The following is a 20,527-nucleotide window of genomic DNA, read 5'->3' as shown; positions in this document are numbered from 1 at the left end:
ATATCGCGAGTCTGAATCTAAACCAGCCCAGACAGCTGAGCCAATCACAAACAGCCCTTGTCTCTTATAAAAGTTGAGAGCTGCTATCGACACAGGATAAAGCCTGCAGAGATTCAGCCATGAAGCCTCTTTACATTCTTATTGTTCTTCTCAGCGAGATTGGTAAGTATTTCAATTTTTTTTTTCACTGATTCTTTTTTCTTGATGTGTTTTAATGAGTTTTACGAAGCCAGACATCATTATGTTTTTATTGCTTTGCAGCTCGAGCTGCGGCACAGGACGGGGACTCAAGTATTCACCAGGACAGTGGGGTTGAAACAGCTCTGGTTGGTCAAAGTGTTAGTTTTCCGTGCAAGTACAGGAGCGATACTGCAAATTTCATTTCTTGGTATAAGCAGAGCTTGGGCAGCAAACCTGACATTATATCAACTCGGATGATGCTCAACAAAAATGCCAGCGTCTACCCTGCGTATGAAGACAGGTTTCAAGTTGTAGTAAAAAAAGAAGAAAGCACAGACCTTCTTATCATCGAAAAGATTAAATTGTCAGATTCAGCGACGTATTACTGCGGGATTTTGGAATTCAATGCGATTGAATTTGGAGCAGGAGTCTTTCTTCACGTCAAATCATCTTCGTCTAGCATGAAACCTGTCATCAATCAGCCAGCGTTGGAGCGTCTCCGGGTGGGAGACTCTGTGAATCTGAGCTGTACGGTTTACTCTGAACCGTGCGAGGGGGAGCAGAGCTTCTACTGGTTCAGACACAGTGTTGCTCAGTCTGCAGTTATGTACCACAGCAAAGGACAGTGCAGGACGGATCCAGAGTCTTATAATAAGAGGAACTGTACTTTGAATCTTGCTATAAAGTCAGTGAATGTCTCTGATGCTGGGATGTATTACTGTGCTCTCGCTTCCTGTGGGGAAACTGTGTTTGGAAATGGAACAAAGGTGCAGATTGAAGGTAGGTGATGGCTGACACAAGGGTCAAAAAAAAAATATTGTTCACACCCTCAAAAAACACACTTCCTGCATCTCAACATACTTGGACACAGAAATTGGATCAATGGCTTTATTTTGTCTTCACTTCTTGTTCCGAGGTTTAACTGAAGTCCTGGTCTCTTGCCTGAGTGTTGCACTGGCAGTTGCCATCATTGTGCTTCTTGTTTTGGCTTCCATCATGTACAAGCTGAAAACAGAGTCAAACTCTGTGTGTGAAGGTAAAATTTACAAAATCAATTTGTTCTACTTTTTTTTTTTGTAACAGCCTGGCTCGATCATGAATCTGCTTTGATTTGCAGGCGCTGTTTCTACAACATGTGACGCTTTGGTGGGTAACACAGCAGTGTGATAAGGCCAAAAACTACACAAATATGACCTTCAAAGAGCTCTTTTCTCATATGATGATTCTGATATGATTTAACTTTGTTATTCTCTCATCACCAGAGCCAGGATGCTGATAGTCTCCATTATGCTGCTCTGAGTGTGAAAGGAAGCAGTGAGCGGCATCGTCCGGAGAGGAGCATGGACACAGACTGTGTGTACTCAAGATTAAAGAGCAGGAAGGAGTGAAGATTAGTCTCTCTATATACCTCTTATCTGCTTTGTAGTTCCTCTGAAAAGCTTGCATTTAAAGAAAATGTCATTTTTTAATGTTTTGAAGGTTTCTTCTGTATTACATGTTGCTTTAGTGTAAGAAATTAAAAGAAGGATTGCACGTCTCTACATACAGTTTGATACTGGGTACAAATAAAGGAAAAACATGCTCATTAAAAGCCCCTGTGTGTTCTATAAATACCTTCTCGTTCAAGCTACGCAAACTCAGACTGTGTCTTTCAGTCTACAGCCGTTTCTCACCAGACAGCGCTCACTCTTGTGGTGAAGGTGGCGTGAACTCAAGCCTCTAAGTTTCCATCGGTGGAAACACAAGTCCTAGGTGAGCTCAAACACAGGAAGACTGGCCTGCAGCTCACAGGCCACAACCTTTGTCACCTCTGCGGAGTCTTTCTCACAGAGCTGTGTGAAACAAACAGCACGTCTTTGATGCACAAGCAAGCGGTGCACACAGCAGAAAAACACCTCTGAGCAACAGGTTTTATCATTACAGTAAGGCTATACACATAGAATAACTTGGATATTTGACATACCTGCAGGTCCAGCCGTCTAGATTTAACTGTAAGCTCATGTGGAAACCAGACTCAACCAGAAAGAGTTGGTTCATTAACTTTTGCTTCTCAGTATTTTCAGTTCCCTAATATTTCAGTGAATTACAGTTCTCAGATTAAACAGAAAGTTCCTTCTATTAAGACAAGACCAAACCACTGCTGCTTCAAGAAGTAGATCCCATTCTCAGAGGTCAAGATAAGACAAAAGGCTGGTGAGCTGGTAGTTGTTAAAAGAGTCATTGGATGTGTCAGAAACCCTACAGTCAAGACCCAAACATGAAAGGTTTTCAAATTAATTTCCCAAGAATCTTTTTTTTTTTTCTTTCTGTGTTTTCAATATATATGGCAACACTTAAGCACTGACTACAAATATGCATACACACGAACACACTGCTGGGATGTGATTGGGATGTTACTTCATCAGTTTAATAAGAATCAGAATACCTTATTGATCCCCTGGGAAAGGGAAATTTCATTTCAGTTACATCCCTTCCAAGACATATGCGAAGACAAACATTGGGGAACACAGAGATTGAGAAAAAAAACAACAACTCCTCAGCAAAGAAGCACATGAAAACAGCAATTATAAACTCAAAGACTTGCACAAATGTCACTGCTCAGCCACAGAGGGGTGTGCACGCAGCCTTTCTCGGGCACGCGTGCACCAACCCCTGCAGCTGGACTGTAACGGAGCCAAAGAAGGAGTTGAGTCTGAGGCTGTGTGTGCCATGTGACTTCATGTGTGTGTATGTGTAAGCCCATGGACTTCATCCCCACTTAGACTCGACAATGTTTGTGTCATCTGATGGTGGCCGTTGAGACGACCTCGAGAGTTCTGACCCCGAGACAAGTTCGCAGGTGGAAGGTGGGGGAGAGGAGGGGATGAGCATCTGTATGCATACCATCCAGGAGAGTAGAGTGTTATCAGCCTACCAAGGCTGACGCGGGGGAGCCGGAAGAGAGATAAACATTGTTTGGGTCAGGCAGACACACTGAAATTTTTTGTCTGCCTTAAAGTCCCAACTGGTCAACTCTGTGGCATGCCAAAAGACCTAATTCAGTGGCCCATTACAGCCAAGCCGAGCTGACAACTTCTCCAGGTTATTATCCGTCCTGCGAAGAAGTCCAGGAATGACATCCTGCCTGTGATTAAGTTCACATATCGCTTGAGTCTGAGTGTTGACAGCCCTGCACAATCCCTCAGGGACCGGCAGCTTGTCAATTGCCAAAAGTGCTGCCTGCATCTTCTGAAGTTTGCCATAAATAAGGAAACCGCCAACTCCAAACAGCGGAAAGCCTGTTGTCATAATTCCAAATATGTAGAAATCTTCAACATCCTCGACAGAGCTGAGCAACTGGCATATGGTCCTCCAAGTATCCCAGGTGTCAATCGTATACCCTGGTGCAAACATTCCACTGGGGCAGGCGGGCTCCACTTCCAGTTTTCTCGTTGAGAAAATTCGATCAATTGTGTTGAGAGACCAGCTGATCAAATCCATGGTTTTAGGTTTTGGATAGGATACAAAGAGAGGCTCTGATAGTTCAGACAGAGACAGACCAAGAGCAAGCAGGACAGATAGGGAGGAGGGAGCTGGAAGAAAAGCGTCCGCCTTTGTCGAGAGCAAAAAAGAAGACACCTTGGATCAGCAGCAGTCTCAGAAACACAAACAGGCTAACAAATCCTGCTATAAGTATATAGCATGTAGCTTCAATGCATCTGTCCAAAATAAAAGCCACAGTGTGTTCTGTAAATGCTGTTTTTGTTTTCTAGAGCTCAAAGGTGTCTGTTTGTTTGTGGCTGTACAGTCAGCAGGCTGAACAATCGGGTCTTGTACTTTTCAGCTCCTCTGTTGAGTTTGTCTGTGGTTCAATCAGGAAGTATCTACAGGGTTTTCATGCATGCTCTGCAGTTTTACTGTGACGCTTCAAGGATTACTAGAAAACTACTGTAAATAGATTAAGGCTAAAAGAGGAAGTGAGCTGTTTATTGAGGCTCTTTGGTGGTTAAATTAAAAGCACTGTGTTGTGAAGAACTGATAAAACAATAACCAGTAACCCCATAAAATACAAGACATATTCATCAGCATGCCAAAATACATTACATACAAATCTTTAAAGGTAGAGTCTGCCTGATTTTCTTATAAAATCAAATGTCAACTTCCACAGGAATAATCCTGCTCAATCATCACTTCTGGGGCTCATACATGTGCATCTGTGTCAGTGTCAGTGTCAGTGTCTGCTTTCAACCCTCTCCTCTGCCTGTATGTTGATGCTTTGGTTGTATCAGAATGTTTCTTGATGGAGAATAGGCTTGGCTACATCAGCAATCACAGTGCAGTGCGCAAGTGACTTAGCATGTTGGTTAGTGAGTGGAAGAGGCTATCCTGAGCGGCTACAATACTGTAGAAAGCACGGAGAAAGAAAAATATAACCAAAGTGAAAATTAACGCCAAACAGATCATACTTTTAACTAAAGGACAGGGAAGCTTGGATTGACTTTTACTCGCTTTCAGGAACCTGGAGAGCAGCACGGGCCAAAGAGCTTTCTGCTAACCAGGTATGTGTCAAATACCCGTGATTAGCTTGTGCTAAAATGTCAAATCTGGTACAGGGCTCTCAAGTCTCTTCCATCTAGACACGTTTTGCTACAGGTGTGTTCACGCAATCACAGCTGGAGGCATTGACAGGGGCCCCAGAAAGGACCCTGGGGGGCCCAAAATCCCTGGCGGCGCCCTTATCTTTGACCAAATTTATTTATTATCATATATGTCCATATAGATGGTTTTCAAGCTATAACCTTAAACCTTACCTAACCATGGGTTAGGAAGGTGCCACTGCTCGCTGATTGCCCCACGAGTTCAGAGTGTAGTAACTACACAATTGGTCAAAATGGAGTTAAAACTGGAACTCAGCTTTGGGACATCTGGTTCATCTCCTGACAAAGTCAGTTGGTGCAGATATGTTCTGTTTCAAGAGAAGAAGACAAAAATGCAGATTTTCAGCAACTTTGTAATGCAGACATAAAAGCAAGCCAAATTGTTTCATGCTGTTACTGGGGTTAAGCTTTGTTTGACAGTAAAGGCTGTGTTATGCTCTCCACACGAACATGATATATGGAATTGAGACGCAGGAGATCCGCATGGTGTCTGTTGGTGTCTATTCCAAAACTGCAGGGGGCGGTGTATCACAAACATACATCTACCAGAGCACTAAACAAGAGTCGAAGCAGTTTGCCTTCGTTTATGACATATCTGTCCTGGAGATTTTTCTTTTAACAGATTCCTCTTCTCTGTCGAGAAGGCTGCAATTTCACACCATGAATTATTTACCGCTCGGTTATCACAGTGATCTCTGTGTAAAGAGTCATACAGATGCCCGTATTTCTGCACTTCAACTACCAGGGGATCCCGTTCTTTCGTCATCTTGTCCGGGCGTCTCCATCTGGCAGGTTAGAAAATTGGAGTGTGCACAGCGCAGAAACTTTCTGCGTTAAAGGGACCTCGCGAGAGGGCTTAGGTGCGAAAATGACGCCATTCATGCGTATGAAGCCACACGGGCCCCACGGACACGTCAAGCATAATTCAGCCTTAGAGAAACAACACTGCCATACATGTACAGAAACAGGTTTCCCAAGATCACCAAGACAGTGGGCATGCGACATTGGCTACTCTGAGATAAATAAATGTTTTAATCAACTGACAACAATTGGGGTTGCTTGTTGCTAGCATATTAATAATAATAAAAATAACAACAACAACGATGATAATAATAATAATAATAATAATAATAATAATAATAATAATTATTATTATTATTATTATTATTATTATTATTATTATTATTATTATTATAAAGTCATGATAATACATGGCTCTGTTTGAAAAAAAAAAGATCCTTTGCTTGCAAAAGGGATCTATCTGTATTGTTGAGGTCAAAGGTCACAGCAAGATTGAATGCCTTTAAGAAAAGACATCACATGAATGCATCCACTCTCATCTCTGTCTGGCAAGCCAAAAAACTTTTTTCTCAGTTTCATGTTTGCGTGGTGCCTGCTCTCTGTAGAGCAGCATAAGTCCTTTAAAACAAGTAAAGTGTTTTTTCTGTACCTCTGAAACATTGTGAACGTGCTCTGACAACTTTCACCCTTTTTAATTCACTGTCTTTAAAGTACACCCCACGCAGAACTGAACATGTGACCATCGTTTCCACTTGATGACACCAGGGGGTACTTCTGATTGGCCAGTCACATAGAGTCTATCCTCTGTAAGAGTGCAGACCATGCTGAGATTCTCAGAGTCAGTGCAGCAGTATGATCATGACAGCCCTCAGCTTTGCTGTGTGTTTGACTTGTCTGTTCTTAAGAGGATTGGGTGAGTAATCTGTTTTTTTCATGCACTTACTGAAAGATATCACTGCATGATGAGTCAGGTTGAATTAATTCTGCTCCTCCTTCATCTCTTTTCAGCTCAGATGACTGATCTGAAATCCTTCATTCATGTACGTCAAGTCAGTGGATTTATTGAAGCTAATGTTGGTGACAATGTGACTCTGGAGTGTTTCTATTATGAGACTGCTACTATGTTTTACTGGTACAGGCAAAGTCTGGGGGATAAACCAAAGCTCATGGTTTCTTTCTATCGTCATGATGAGAGTGGTGTCTTTGTAAAAGAGTTTAAGGACATTTCTCGTTTCCAACTAGACGCAGGAAGCGGTAAATTTCACTTGAAAATTTTGAATTTAGACCCGTCAGACTCTGCCACCTACTTCTGTACGGGCAGCTATGACTATGATTTTGAATTTATAGATGGAGTTAATGTTATTGTAAAGGGATCAGGCTTGAACACACAGTATTTAGTCCATCCGTCAGGATCTGAGACCATCCAGTCTGGAGGATCCACGACTCTGGACTGTACAGTCCACACTGGGACGTGTGATGGAGAGCACAGGGTTTACTGGTTCAGACACTCTCAGGAACCTCAACCAGGACTCATTTACACCCATGGAGGCAGGAATGATCAGTGTGAGAGGAAATCCAACCAGCAAACACACACCTGCATCTACAACTTGCCGGTGAAGAGCCAGAGTTCGTCTTCTCATGCTGTCTGTGCTGTCGCCTCATGTGGACAAATACTGTTTGGACAAGACAAAAAGCTGGATAAAAAGAGTAGGTAGCATTTATTTGTTAAAAACATCTTCAATGATTTTTGCCTGTTTAAAATTCCAAGACTATATTTAATCTACTTTGTTTTAAATCTGCAGATGAAAGTGACTCTTTTGCCTTGGTGCATTTCTTGATCGGGGCTTTGGTATTCACCACCTCACTGGTCATTTTGCTGGTCTACGCTTTGTACAAACAAAAGTACTGCCAGCATACAGGTAGGATCAGGGGTGGGCGATATAGCCTCAAAATTATATCACAATATTTTAAGGAAATTTGCGATAACGATACTTATGACGAAAAAACGAACAACTTGTTATGAGTGTTTGCTGCTTCTAAATAACAGCATTTTTAACTGCACACACAGTATGGAAGCCACTTTTCCAACCATTTACTACTACACAAGCTTGAAATGTAAACATAGTAAGTAGATCAGATCCAGAGGAAATCTGACGTTTTGGAGGAGGAAAAGTTAAACTTCATAACTCTATACAACACAACACGTTCTTTCTATGAGGACACCAACAGAAAGGAGAAGGCATGGACTGAAGGGGCTGAAGTTTAGGGAGAGCCAGTTAAGCTAAACATGCTAATAAATAACCATGAAAGTACGTTGTCATGGGTGGGATTCCTGCAGAAACATGTGGTTCTCCTGTGATCTTGTGATCTCATTATCCAACTGCTATGGGCGCTGCCCCGCCCTGCCCTGTGCTGTGCTGTGCTTTGCAGCGCTCAAGAGATGCATCCACTGGCGCTCACCCGAAATCTGCAGTACTGTGCTGAGCAACACTCACGTTTTATGGGTAAATTAGGGGTAATGCTGTTAAAGGGTTTGGACATTGGGCTCCACTACACATCCATCGTAGAGGCAAAAATTCCACTGATAATGTTTCAGCTGTAGGTGGTGGAACATGTTTGTGGTGTTGCCACCCCGCACGGTAAGAGTTCCCCAGCACATTTGCTGCATGTCTGATCTTTGTTCAGCCAAACCACCTCAACATCACTGAGGTAGCTCTTCTTTTAGACACTAAATCCTCATGTGAGGATGAAGTTGATGCTGCCGCACTACTTTCGCTCTCGCCCATTGTTGATTTGTACAAAGCAGGGAGCATCATGCGTCATTGCGCTTCTGCATTGTAATAATAAGGAAGTGACACATTTATATCATCCAAAAAATTATACCAGTATTATCATAGACGGTATAAGATGGCATACCCCATAGGTAGGAATATATATATATATATATATATATATATATATATATATATATATATATATATATATATATATATATATATATATATATAAATCTTAGCTTTATGACATGGAGCGTTATCCTTCTGGAAGTAGCCGCCAGAAGAAGAATACACTGTGCTCATAAAGGGATGGACATGGTCAGCAACAATACTCAGGTAGGCTGTGGACTTTAAACCATGCTCAGTTGGTTCTAAGGGGACCAAAGTGAGCCAAGAAAATACCCCCCCCCCCCCCCCCCCCCCCACTATTTTTAAAAATATATCCATCCACCAGCACCAGGAGCTGGAAGTATGCCAAATCCATATTTGCCGTTATTGTGTTTTTCAGACATGAAACCCATGCCAGACAATCAGAACAAATCCTTGTCATTCAGCAGTGACATTTGAGAACCAAAGCTCAATTTCCAGATGTACACATAAAACTGGAGTTTTCTCAAATCTTCTCTTGGGCCAGAGTTTCCAGTACCCATTTTTTTGGTAAAGCAAAACTGTGATTTGATATGGATGACAGGCTAAAATGTATAAAAATATACTATATGCAGTTTCCCTGATACATGGCTACGTGTAGACATGACTTTAGCTGACAGGAGGGTCACCCGGTGTGGTCTTCTGCTGCTGTAGCCCATCTGCCTCAAGGTTGGACGTGTTGTGTGTTCAGAGATGCTCTTCTGCAGACCTCGGTTGTAACCAGTGGTTATTTGAGTTACTGTTGCCTTTCTATTAGCTCCAACCAGTCTGTCCATTCTCCTGAGACCTCTGGCATCAACAAGATGTTTAATCCCAGAGAGCTGCTTCTCACTGGTTTCTCTGTAAACCCTAGAGATGGTTGTGTGTGAAAATCCCTGTAAATCAGCAGTTTGTGAAATCCTGATAGCTGTCTAGGGTCACCACATGACCACAACAGGTGAGACCATCAGCTTTTTGTAAGGCCAGTGACCTCACGGTGGCTGTGGTGATCTGTCAGTCACAGCAGAGACGCAATGACAGGAGATGAGAACTGAAGAGGCGTGCTTGCTGTCCTGAGAAAAGTGGATCAAAAGTTGGGCAAGTTAACAGACAACTGAGGCGGAGTTGTGAAGCTGATTTTAAGATAACATCAGTCAAAGCAGCAGACGTTAAACAGCTGCCAGGCAGATGAAAACATGGAGTTACATAGTGTAATGTACGAAGATCGTGCATCCAAAAAGACCATCTGACAAATGTGAACTCGAAAGAAAAAGTTTGTTGCGGTCCTCAAAGCGACAGTTATGATGAAACTGATAGGAGGATGTATGAGGTTGTTACTGAGAAACAAAATAAAGGCATTACCATTATGAGAGCTGTCCTCAGAATTACATTTAAAACAAAGGTCCTAGTGATTGGATTTAAAGCCAAAAGTGAAAGCAGAGTCTTATCATTATTTCAATGATTGTTTCAGAATTTCAATTTAAAAAAAATAGTTACAAAGTAAATTTTGGTTATAGCTCTTTTTCTGAGGTTTGGTCTTGAAAAAGGTGGAGATTGTCCTATATTTAGGTCATTACAGTAGAATCAATTAACTTAAGTACAGGTTTTTATTTCATCATTCGTATGAAAAGTGAGGTTTGATAGTTTTTTTTTTTTTTTTTTAAAGCAGATCCTAGATCTTCACCTGCCTCAACTGAAAACACAGGGGTAAGCACCATTCATTTCTATCTTCATGATTTGGATTTATACAGAAAGAACTCATGGATCCTCGATTATGTCAGTGTAATGCTTATCAAGAATAAGTGGTTACTGGCAAGTTGCCATCTCTTTCAATTAAGGACCAAATGTTATTTTGTATTCTTCACTTTATATATATATATATATATATATATATATATATATATATATATATATATATATATATATATATATATAGGTAGCATTTATAACTCTGTGTGTAAGAAATGGTTTTGCTGCTGGCAAATAAGTAATCCGTATGCATGTACTGTCATAACATTGAAGTTGTATTGTAGTTATTGCCTAAGGGTTGTACTATCATGATTTTATTTTTTATGACTGCAGGAAAACCAAGATCCAGACAGCATTCATTATGCTGCTTTGAAGGTGCAAAGGGCCACCAGCAGGTCTGTGAGACACAGAGAGGATGTCCCGAATGAATGTGTCTATTCCAGTGTGAGGCAGTAGAGCCAAACATGTTCATTTGTTCATACCATGGATGAAGAGTGTGTTAAAATAAAAGTGTCTCTCACCCAAAAAATTGTGTTTATTTTTTTCAGAAACATGAATTTATTTTCAGATGTTAACTTGTTTGGTCACGCAGAGATTTTTTCCTCCTCCTGCAGTGTACACTGTAGACTTTGCAGGGTGTAAAAATATGTTACACCACTGTACATCATGTCACACAGGGTTACATAACAATGCTTAATTTTTCATTAGAAATGGGCTTTGTCATACTGAGCCCTAGCTTTTGCAGCTAGCATCCAGTAGACACTCAAGGTACTGCAGGTCTTTTCACTCACAGTATGCTTTGACTTCTGTTTGCTGGTTGGTCTCATCCTCATTTTGCAGGAGTTTGCAGGTTACCTCCAGCATTAGGGTGTGGTCACTGTGGTCGAAACTGACCAAACCGTACTCATGCATGATTGAGCCACCTGCAGCGCGATTCCCCACCTGTGGTCACACCACTCCAATATGAACCAGACCAAAGCTTTTTTTCGTCTTGAACATATGTCATAACACTGTCATACAACACACACATGGCTCACCTTCCAGTGGGCTTATTTTACAACAAGATGAAACCCAACGGGATCAGGTGCTGACATTATTGTCCAGGAAATTAACTTAACTGCTTTTGAGAATTCCAGATAATTTCTGTTTGTCAAATTAGAGATTTATGAAACCATTTGGTTATCTGAACATCTACTCAGTGATTAGCACCGCCTTTATGGAGGCCGAACACTAAGCCTAGATGTCTTTAGGTCACATGCCGAAGTGTCCTCAAGCAAGACACAGAACCCCAAATTGTTCCTGATCCCAGTGATGTGAGTCAGATAAGGTCATATTGATGGGTTGTATAACTCCCTGTGCCATCTGGTTTCAGTTTCTATTTTTTTTCTTAACGGGAAAAACACTTGAGATGAATCATCTTGTTTTCAAAGGATTTCCTGTCAAAGATACGTATGAGATGGAACATGATTATCCATCGACTCTGAGCTAGCTTCATTATGAGTTCTTATATTTAGGCTGGTTTATACTTCTGCATTAACCCAATGACATAGTGGCTGTCATACATGTTGCTGTTGCTGTTATCATCAAGCAACTATTACAAGGAAGGATAGAGAAGAGATGTCAGCAGTAAATACAGGAAGCACATCTAGTCACATCTAGTCACAGGGCTTGTAGTCTGAATCATTTCGACGCCCTGGTGTTTTGGAGGAGGTGCACATCAGCTACATGCGTAGGTCTTTGCGTTAGTATGCAGTGTTGCTAACTTAGTGACTTTTCAGACCCCTTTAGAATAGAATAGAATAGAATAGAATAGAATAGAAAATGCTTTATTTATCCCCAAAGGAAAATTCAGGAGTCACAGACGCAATCAAGAAAACAAAAGTAAGAAAGTGTATAGAAAGTGCAAATGATGACAGCTTGTCCACCACTCTCCAGCCCAGCCAGTCTCCACCTCCACAGGGTCCAGGACTGAGCCTCCCCAGCAGTCTGTTCAGTCTCTGTGTCCTGGATCCTGTCTGCTCACAGCAGGTGAAGCTCTTCCAATGTGGCGTTGGTGTCCGGTGTTAGCTCTGTTAGCCATGTCTGAATAGCATGATGCTACTCTGCCCTCTGGTATTCCCTCTGTTGCTGGATTAGCACGGCTAGCTTGTCCATCTTATTGGAGAGAGATCTTAAGTTCCCAATAACGATGGATGGACGGACAGGTCCATGTCGTCACTTCTTAGCTCACACCTGAGAACCAGCAAGTTGTCCTCACCTCCTTCTCCTCACCTTGTGGGGAAACATCAGGCCTTGCACCAGTTAGCATTGACATGCTACAGGCTGCTGACTGCTAATCTTACATGTAAACAATGCAGCCATGGTTACATGTAGGATCTCCAGACAAACACAGGAGAAAAAGTAGTAAAAATATCACTGTAGCCACAAAACCAGTTTACAAAGTAATAATTAGGGCTGCACGATTATCACAATCGCAACCGCAATCGCAATGTCAGCACATGCAATTCAGATTTTTCTCCATGATAACCAAGCAAGTCCGCAGACTCATCATGACACAACTCTTTTTATTAAATCGCAAGCACAATCGCAATCGCAATATTGTCCACCTAATCGCAAATCGCACCTTTTCCCCAAATCGTGCAGCACTAGTAATGATCCACTCCAAATACAAAGATGACGAAAAAGAGACGAAAAAATAACAAGACACAGACAAAGAAGAGATATCTGCTGTAACAGGCAGCAACAACCAACAGGTCGGTGCCTAACAATTTGTTAGTAACCAGCTGCACATCTAGTGACTTTGCTGGAGTTTGGAGACCCTGATGTAAAAGCCTCCCCGTTCACAATCAGTCACAGGCAGACAGGTCATTCTCCCTCCCAGCTACAGCCAGAGCAGGGGACTGCATGAAAATGAATAATACATGTGTGTGTCTGTTTTGGGTCGCTTTTGCCAGTCCCAAGCCCGGGACATTAGTAAAAAAAGGATAATCAACAGAAGATAGTTCATTTGAAGTTGTTAACGTATTTGCGCTGTTGTTTTACACGCTTTCTGTCTCTCCCACAATTATTTTCCTCTCTCCTACAGAGTCCATAGCAGTAACATTCAAATGGTTCATTATGCAAATTAGGCGATGAACGTTGAAGTGATTGTAAAAAAAGATTCAGGGCTCTGGGGAACATCCTGGCCTTAAGCTCTGTTTGACACCTGCTTCATTCTGCTTATATTTGTGTGTAGGGGTGTCTGCACAGATAGATACAAATAGAAGCCACAAGAGCTGTGGTAAATAAAGATCAAAAAGTGTGATACATAAAAGACAGAGCAAAAAAAAAAAAAAAAATCACCCACTCTTTAAGCCCCTGTACTGTCATGTCACTGAAACAAGACTTTCCACTAGTGCAAAGAGTAACCATCAAGACAAGAGAGAGCAAAGGGAGACCAGAACCATCATTCTTCAGACAGTTAGTTCACTTTTTCCTGTCGAAAACATCGTCATTCAATTCAAGAAAACTGTGGCTCATTGGGTTTTTAACCATCAGGCTTGGGGGACTAACTGTGCAGCTAATGTGACTTTGCAAGAACCAAAACAGGGCAAAGGAGGAGGGCAAAAGAGGACATCTCCTCAGCCAATCACAAGCAGTCCCTTCTGTTAGAGTAGAGGACCAGGGACGCTGCTTCACATTCATCAAGATATTTAGATCAAGATGACATCTCTGAAGCTCTTCTTGTGCCTCATGTGTCTGTGCTGGTGGAGAACAGGTAAGCTGTTTTGTCAGGATGAACTTTTGCTCTTAAAAAAACGTTCACTGAGCATTTTCAGCCCCAAAGAGAAACTTTTTATGGCTTTAATGTGTAACTTCTGTCTTTTTTCTTTCTAGCCTTGACAAATCGTGACAGATTGATCTCATTCGTGCGCCAAGAGGAGAGTTTTGTATCAGCTAATGTTGGGGAAAGTGTGACATTACGATGTTTCTTCGAAGGAAATGTAGCAGCTATGCTCTACTGGTACAAGCAATCCCTGGGACAAAAGCCGAGGCTCGTCTCGAGCTTCTACAAACATGATACACAGGGCACTTTCAGTGAGGAGTTTGAGAATGATTCACGCCTCAAACTAATAGTTAATGGTTCTATCAATCACTTAATGATCACAAACGTGCGTCCGTCAGATTCTGCCACCTATTACTGTGTGAGTAGCTACGCATACAACTTCCAATTTGCGGAGGGAACTACTCTCACTGTGAAAGGCTCAGGATGGATCATCCCAACGACCGTCCACCAGGCAAGAAGCTCTGAGACCCTGAACTGTGCAGTGAGCGCTGGGAGCTGTGACGGAGAGCACAGTGTTTACTGGGTCAGAAGCTCTGAGGAGTCCAAACCAGCACTGGTTTACACACAGGGAGACAGGGACGACCAGTGTGAGAGGAAACCTGAGACAAATACTTGTGTCTACAGTTTGCCAGTGGAGTCCCTGAACTCTTCTCATGCCAGGAATTTGTACTGTGCTGTTTCAGCATGTGGACATATTCTGTTTGGAAATGAATCCAAATCAAACTTGTCAGGTAAGTACAGATGTTTGAAAGACTAAAAATGATTGCTGTGCAAGCAAAAGTTACAAACATTGCCTTAGTGCATTGGGAGGGTTAAAAGATCTGGGAAAAGCCTGACTTATCATAAGAGTAGAAAAAAATACATCTGTGCAGTCTGAGGGTTTAGCCCTGCAGCAGAAATATTTTTTTTTATTACATTAAACCAAGTTCAGCACATTTTTACACATTTACACCAACAAATTTAAAGAATCTGTAACAATCTGGTAACAACTAAACTGTTTAACCAATGTCTTGCCGTGTACAGATGAGAAAAACTCTCTTGACTCTCTGGTGTTGATCTTGAGCGGAGGTCTGGCGTTCACCATCATCCTGGCTGTTATCCTGACCATCACAGTTTATAGAATGAATAAAGGAGGCTGCCAATGTGCAGGTAAGTGATACTGATTCTTGATCTGCATCTTCATGTTAGAGAGAACTCATCTCTTTGTCACCTCTGCTGAGCACTCGCTTGCTAACCACGTGCTGCCTGTAACCTGTCAGTATCTCAGTTTCTCTGCTCTCTGCAGCATGTTGCCTCTAAGTATGCGTCGTCCCTGCATACACATCTGTAAATGTTGACTTTTCAGTCCGCTGCTTTTTTGGCTGCTTCAGTTGGATATGTAAGCCATAGTGCAGTTACTGAAGCTGACTGACATATGAGCTCAGAGCTTGTCCAAACAGCTTCCCCTTGGACCAGTCTTCGTTTCGTTACCCAAAATTATGACAATAAAGAGCTGAAATATTTCACTGATGCTAAAATCTCTGATAAAGTATTGTTTCTGACGTGACGAAAATGAGCAAGATCAACCTCAGGAACTTTGCCTGACGTGTGTCCCATCTGTCTAGGGATGGGTACCTTTCTCATTTGAAACGATACGGTACCGATGCCTGGTACCTGGCAATCAGTACCAGTACTCAACTGTAAAGATTTTCTGTACATTTTTGAGTTTGAAAAAGAAATATATCAGTTTGTTTAATAATAAAATATAAAATGTTTACAATTAAACATATTTATTCTTTAATATATAACCTTCCAATGCTGTGTTCATGTTCAGCATGGAAAATCTCCCACTCTTCCACTCTTCCCTCAGTCACAAGGATGGATTTAGGTACCTAAACATGGTACCTTTTGATTGTACGTGAATCGGTACCCGGTACTTCTGACAGAATTCAGTCGGTACCTATAAAAGTACTTAATTCAGCACCCATCCCCACATCTATCAAAATCAGAAACAGTGAAAAACTTTGCACATCCACGCCATGGGCAAGTGCGTCAGAAGAGACAGTTAAGTCCAAATTAACAGAAGAAAGATCCTGCGCACTGGCCAACTTCCAGAAAGAAGAACTTTACCACAATGTTTCGATCTATAACATTGTACTAGAGTTCTTCTTTCTGGAAGTTGGCCAGTGTGCAGGAACTTTTTCTGTTAATTTGTCAAAAAAAATAAATAAAAGGAATGCATTTTTGTTACAGGTGTATTTAGAGCCCTATATGCAACGAAGACCCATAGTGCAAAAAAATGAAATCTTATCAAGTGTTTTTGTCTTATTCTAAGTAAAAATGGCCTTATTATATTATGTATGAGCCACAAACAACTTATCAGTCCAAAAAAACGTCTTCTTTTAAGTTATATAAAGACAAGAAATAAGGTCTGAATTGTTTGTAACAAGAGAAAAAAATCTGCCAATGGAACAAAGAAAAATTCGCTCGAAAATTTGCTTGAAACAAGAATTATGTCTTCATACATTCTCTTACATTCAGAGGTCATTTTCGTCCTTCAATAACTTGAAACAACATTTTTCTGGACTGGTCAGGTAAATGCGGCTCATATTAAGTCTAAAAAGACATTTTCTACTGAAAATAAGACAAAAACACTTGATGAGATTTCAGCTTTGTTTTTTTTTTTTTAGCAGTGTGTAACATCGACTTGAATTGTGATGACAAAAATATTGTTCATTAACATTAAACAACTTGTTACATTTTTGGGTTTTATTACAGTTTTTTATATTACATTTCAGGCTCAGCTATTTTTGTTAGTTTAAACCAGTTATTTCATTTTGGTTATTATTATTATTATTATTGTTATTATTATTATTATTATTGTTATTATTATTATTATTATTATTATTATTATTATTATTATTATTATTATTATTATTATTATTATTATTATTTCTTTTGTTTTATTTATTTTCAATTACATTGGCTTCGTTACATTTCAAGTCTTTGATGCAGACGCTCTAACAAGGCGTGTGGTGATTACACAGTCATTGAAACTGTCTGCTCAAGATGTGCCCGCCACTGAAGCTGCATTTAACCACCGTTAAAACACAGCAGTGTTTTTAAAGCTTATCATTCAAAAATAGAGCCATGGTGTCCACAGAAAGAGTGTTTTCTTTTTGCTTGACTTGGAGCAAGGATCATTCTCCTGTACTTTCACTTTTATCCGTTTGTAGCTGCAGCAGATTTATACTTAAAGGAGAATCCAGGCTGAATTATAACACAAAGAGATGTCACCAGCAAAAGTGTTCAGGGAGTTAAAAGCTGCAGATTTTAACACTTGGTTTGACCCCAATACCAATCTCTGAACTGAATTAATCTAAAGAGAAAACATTCTAACTAAAATGTTTATGGACTAAAACTAGACTAAGGCCATAAAGGTCAAAAAGACTATCGTGTCTAAAATTAGCAGGTATTTACACCAAAGCACTAAAACTAAAAACAAAATAGCCGTCAAAATCATCACTGTCGCTCCCTGCCTTCTTGAACTTTGACCTCAGCCTCCTCAGGCCTCACAAATCCCTGACACTCTGAGCTTTGGGACTATGTAGAAACAAATTTGATAGATGATGTAATTATATTGGCGCTGAACAGCAGTGGTGATTCTAAATTGCGCGTAGGTGCGTGGAAAGCTGTCTGTCTCTGTGTCAGCCCTGTGAGTGAGTGGAGACCAGTCCAGGGTGTGACTGGAAGACAGATTAGATTTTACTGTGTTGTGTTGCTCTTTTTGTTTTACTTCCCTTGTGTTTAAATCTGTCTTTTGTGGATTTACCTTGTGTTCCTTTGAGTCAAGAATTTTGTATTTCTATGTCCCTGTGTGTCTGGTCTCAATGAAAAAAAAAAAAGCTGAACATGACAGACTGCTGCGATGGTTCAGTTTAATTTCCATTGTCAATCAAAAATCAAAACAGAGCCCTGAGAAATGGTAAACAAACTGGAAACAAATCTTTGAAAAAAGTTGTGGTTGTCTGTTTTTGCTTCTGCTTCACATTGACGATCAATACTCCTGCTCATATACCTTTTTTTGTTTCATGACAGAGTCTCAAAGAGCGTCTGATGCATCAGCTGCAGAGGTACATATAATCTATCTTCTCAAACTTGATGTAATTTACCTGGATTAGCTTCATTGATAGTCTTACATGTGCAGTATCACAGTTTATCTAAAGGTCGAGAAGCAACGCTGAGTAAAGTGACCGTTACCTTTACACCTATCTAATCTAATCTCTCTGACTTCCTTAAAATGTTGGGTCTGCTAAAACTGCAAAGCCAAAAGTTACAGAAATTGGCAGATGAGACTCAGACACTCCAAGATTTTAACTTCCAAAAGGTGGTGTTTTGATAAATATATTTTTTTAAATCATCGTAAAAAATGAATGGACCCTAAGTCAAATTCTGAGCCACCACTCTAAAAAGGCAAAACTCATCTACTTATAACCCCAGTTTTCCTGAAACCTTGTTTTGCACATTAGCCTTGAGTTACATTGAAGGATACATTGAAATCCTCAGAGGGTGGAAGTCTGTTTTTACCAAGCTCACACATCAGATTTGTTTCCTTTACCAGGGTTATCAAGAGGCAGACAACCTCCACTACGCTGCTCTGAGGGACCCCAGGGCCAACAGACCGAGAGCACACAGGGACAACACCAGGAGTGAATGTGTGTACTCCAGAGTCAGGCAGTGAAAAAATGGAATCATGTATTTATTTTTTCCCTTTGTATATTTATACACCCTACTTCTTTTACCGGAAGATTTTCTTTTCCATACAAACAGATAAATTAAGAGACTGGACTAACTGTGGTTATTTAAGAGCCATGAATCAATAAAACTGCTTATCTATTGTATTAAAATAAGGCCTGAGCTCTTTTTGTCAGTGGGCTTACTTCAAACCTTAAACTGTATTTGACCTTAAGAACAGCAAGTTATAAGGAAAGGAAAGTGTATGAGGTCATGGTGCAGTGGAAATGCAGTTTCAATAATGATGGTTTCAATAAAACTCACTTTTCTCGTGGCTTTGGTAACTACAGTGATCTGATTCTGAGGCCTTGCCCACGGTTTATTGTGTGGCAGTGTCACGGCGGGTTGATAAACTACAAGTAAGGCTCAGGATTTTTTATTTGATCACCATAATGGTGAGGAGGAGGAGGAGGAGGAGGAGGAGGAAGGCGAGGCCAAGTGTTAGAATCTGCAGGCCGCTGAGCGTCTGCTCGAGGCTGGCCCCGGAAGAACAAAAAACCACAAACACACCAAGCCAAAATTAAAATATAAAAGCCAAGAAATAAACATGTTTACAGCCTGGTGTTTTCTTGCGTGACTACATAGAAATATTAAATGTTTTAAAAATAAATGTCCCTGTTATCTTTGTTCCAAAGTTGTTTGTGATAAACATACACCATGTTTCACCTGATGAGGCACACGGGCAATAAAAAACAGCTATAAGTTCAAACAGGAAATGCACAAACACATGTACATGAAACACATTATTGTATTAAGTGAAACAAACACAACATGAGGTATATCTTGTGAATCTCCTTACCTGGTGAGGTAGCTTACAGCATCTCCCTTATGTTTGCTGAAAAAGTGATATCAGTGTGAAATCATTGTTTGTTTTTTTATCAAATTTTGAAAGTGATACACAATTCTACTTGAAAAAAGCAGGAACTACACTTTTTTTATCTTAAACATAGATATTCTTGATATTCAGGTGAAATAATGAAATGTGTGCAGACTTTGTAACTCCTACACATTCATATGTTGTAGGATCTGTGTGTAAACTGGTCAAAAAGCTCAGTTCCGAAGTAGCTCAGGCTCTTCTCCAGCCCTAGAACACCATCGCTGGCTGATTTTCGCCCGGCAAACATGTTTACGTTGTTTTCATTATGTTGTCTTTTTCTGAGTGTCATGGGTCCCTGGGTAGCCTCAGCATCTTCTTTGACATTTCTGAAGGCATGGGTGTTTATCTTGTCCAAAACCGGATTTTTTCCTACAGGCACATGCTGGGGTGATTTTCACCCAGCAATAGTGACTGTGGGTAAAGTAAGTTTTGGGTGTATTCCACTCGGTGATAGTGTTAACATATAAAATCAGGGGATTCTCCTGCATTTCAAGGGTGACATCACTCAGGACTGCTATATTTACTGTTATTTCTTTGCCTCATCCTGTCACAGGATTGGTGTCTCTGGCATCCCAGCTACTGAGTAACACATAGCTAAGGTTCATTTAAAGGGGACATATCATGCTGATCACCCTGATTTAATACTTACATATGATATAATAAATTTGAAAACAAGACACCCGCTGAGAAAATTAGATATTATATTTTTTCTGATATCCTAGAACGAGATTTGATGCCTCTGAAAATAGGTCATTGCCAGTTGGCCGCAAGATTTCAACCG

General features: G+C 40.7%; 3 protein-coding genes across 3 annotated transcripts; all 3 read left to right on the top strand.

Moving 5' to 3' along the window:
• The first annotated feature begins 116 nt into the window (after positions 1 to 116).
• On the top strand, positions 117 to 1,568 carry LOC141784481 (uncharacterized). Its single transcript, XM_074662318.1, has 5 exons — positions 117 to 162; positions 262 to 960; positions 1,097 to 1,216; positions 1,298 to 1,326; positions 1,443 to 1,568. Exons 1-5 carry the CDS (start codon positions 120 to 122, stop codon positions 1,566 to 1,568), a joined length of 1,017 nt encoding a protein of 338 aa, XP_074518419.1. The 5' UTR covers positions 117 to 119.
• Positions 1,569 to 6,476: 4,908 nt separating this feature from the next.
• On the top strand, positions 6,477 to 10,726 carry LOC141811334 (uncharacterized). Its single transcript, XM_074699357.1, has 5 exons — positions 6,477 to 6,531; positions 6,627 to 7,325; positions 7,421 to 7,529; positions 10,198 to 10,228; positions 10,604 to 10,726. The coding sequence occupies exons 1-5, from the start codon at positions 6,477 to 6,479 to the stop codon at positions 10,724 to 10,726; spliced, it is 1,017 nt and encodes a 338-aa protein (XP_074555458.1).
• A 3,246-nt stretch (positions 10,727 to 13,972) lies between these two features.
• On the top strand, positions 13,973 to 18,816 carry LOC141784480 (uncharacterized). The gene is made up of 5 exons (XM_074662317.1): positions 13,973 to 14,039; positions 14,147 to 14,827; positions 15,120 to 15,245; positions 18,174 to 18,208; positions 18,697 to 18,816. The coding sequence occupies exons 1-5, from the start codon at positions 13,973 to 13,975 to the stop codon at positions 18,814 to 18,816; spliced, it is 1,029 nt and encodes a 342-aa protein (XP_074518418.1).
• Positions 18,817 to 20,527: the final 1,711 nt, after the last annotated feature.

The sequence above is a fragment of the Halichoeres trimaculatus genome, unplaced genomic scaffold, assembly GCF_033239565.1.
Source record: "Halichoeres trimaculatus isolate MK-OKI-2021-1 unplaced genomic scaffold, fHalTri1.1 fHalTri1_scaffold_22, whole genome shotgun sequence".
Lineage (NCBI taxonomy): Eukaryota > Metazoa > Chordata > Actinopteri > Labriformes > Labridae > Halichoeres > Halichoeres trimaculatus.
The sequence above is the reverse complement of the archived record's forward strand: the minus strand, read 5'-3'. Positions and strand labels throughout refer to the sequence as shown.

Excerpts from the sequence above, each read along its gene's own strand:
- LOC141784481 (XM_074662318.1), top strand. The coding sequence starts at position 120 with ATGAAGCCTCTTTACATTCTTATTGTTCTTCTCAGCGAGATTG. Across the intron at positions 961-1,096 it reads AACAAAGGTGCAGATTGAAG|GTTTAACTGAAGTCCTGGTC; the intron begins GTAGGTGATGGC and ends TCTTGTTCCGAG. Across the intron at positions 1,327-1,442 it reads CTACAACATGTGACGCTTTG|AGCCAGGATGCTGATAGTCT; the intron begins GTGGGTAACACA and ends TCTCATCACCAG.
- LOC141811334 (XM_074699357.1), top strand. The coding sequence starts at position 6,477 with ATGACAGCCCTCAGCTTTGCTGTGTGTTTGACTTGTCTGTTCTTAAGA. Across the intron at positions 6,532-6,626 it reads TCTGTTCTTAAGAGGATTGG|CTCAGATGACTGATCTGAAA; the intron begins GTGAGTAATCTG and ends ATCTCTTTTCAG. Across the intron at positions 10,229-10,603 it reads CCTCAACTGAAAACACAGGG|GAAAACCAAGATCCAGACAG; the intron begins GTAAGCACCATT and ends TTATGACTGCAG.
- LOC141784480 (XM_074662317.1), top strand. The coding sequence starts at position 13,973 with ATGACATCTCTGAAGCTCTTCTTGTGCCTCATGTGTCTGTGCTGGTGG. Across the intron at positions 14,040-14,146 it reads GAGAACAGGTAAGCTGTTTT|CCTTGACAAATCGTGACAGA; the intron begins GTCAGGATGAAC and ends TTTTCTTTCTAG. Across the intron at positions 14,828-15,119 it reads ATCCAAATCAAACTTGTCAG|ATGAGAAAAACTCTCTTGAC; the intron begins GTAAGTACAGAT and ends TGCCGTGTACAG.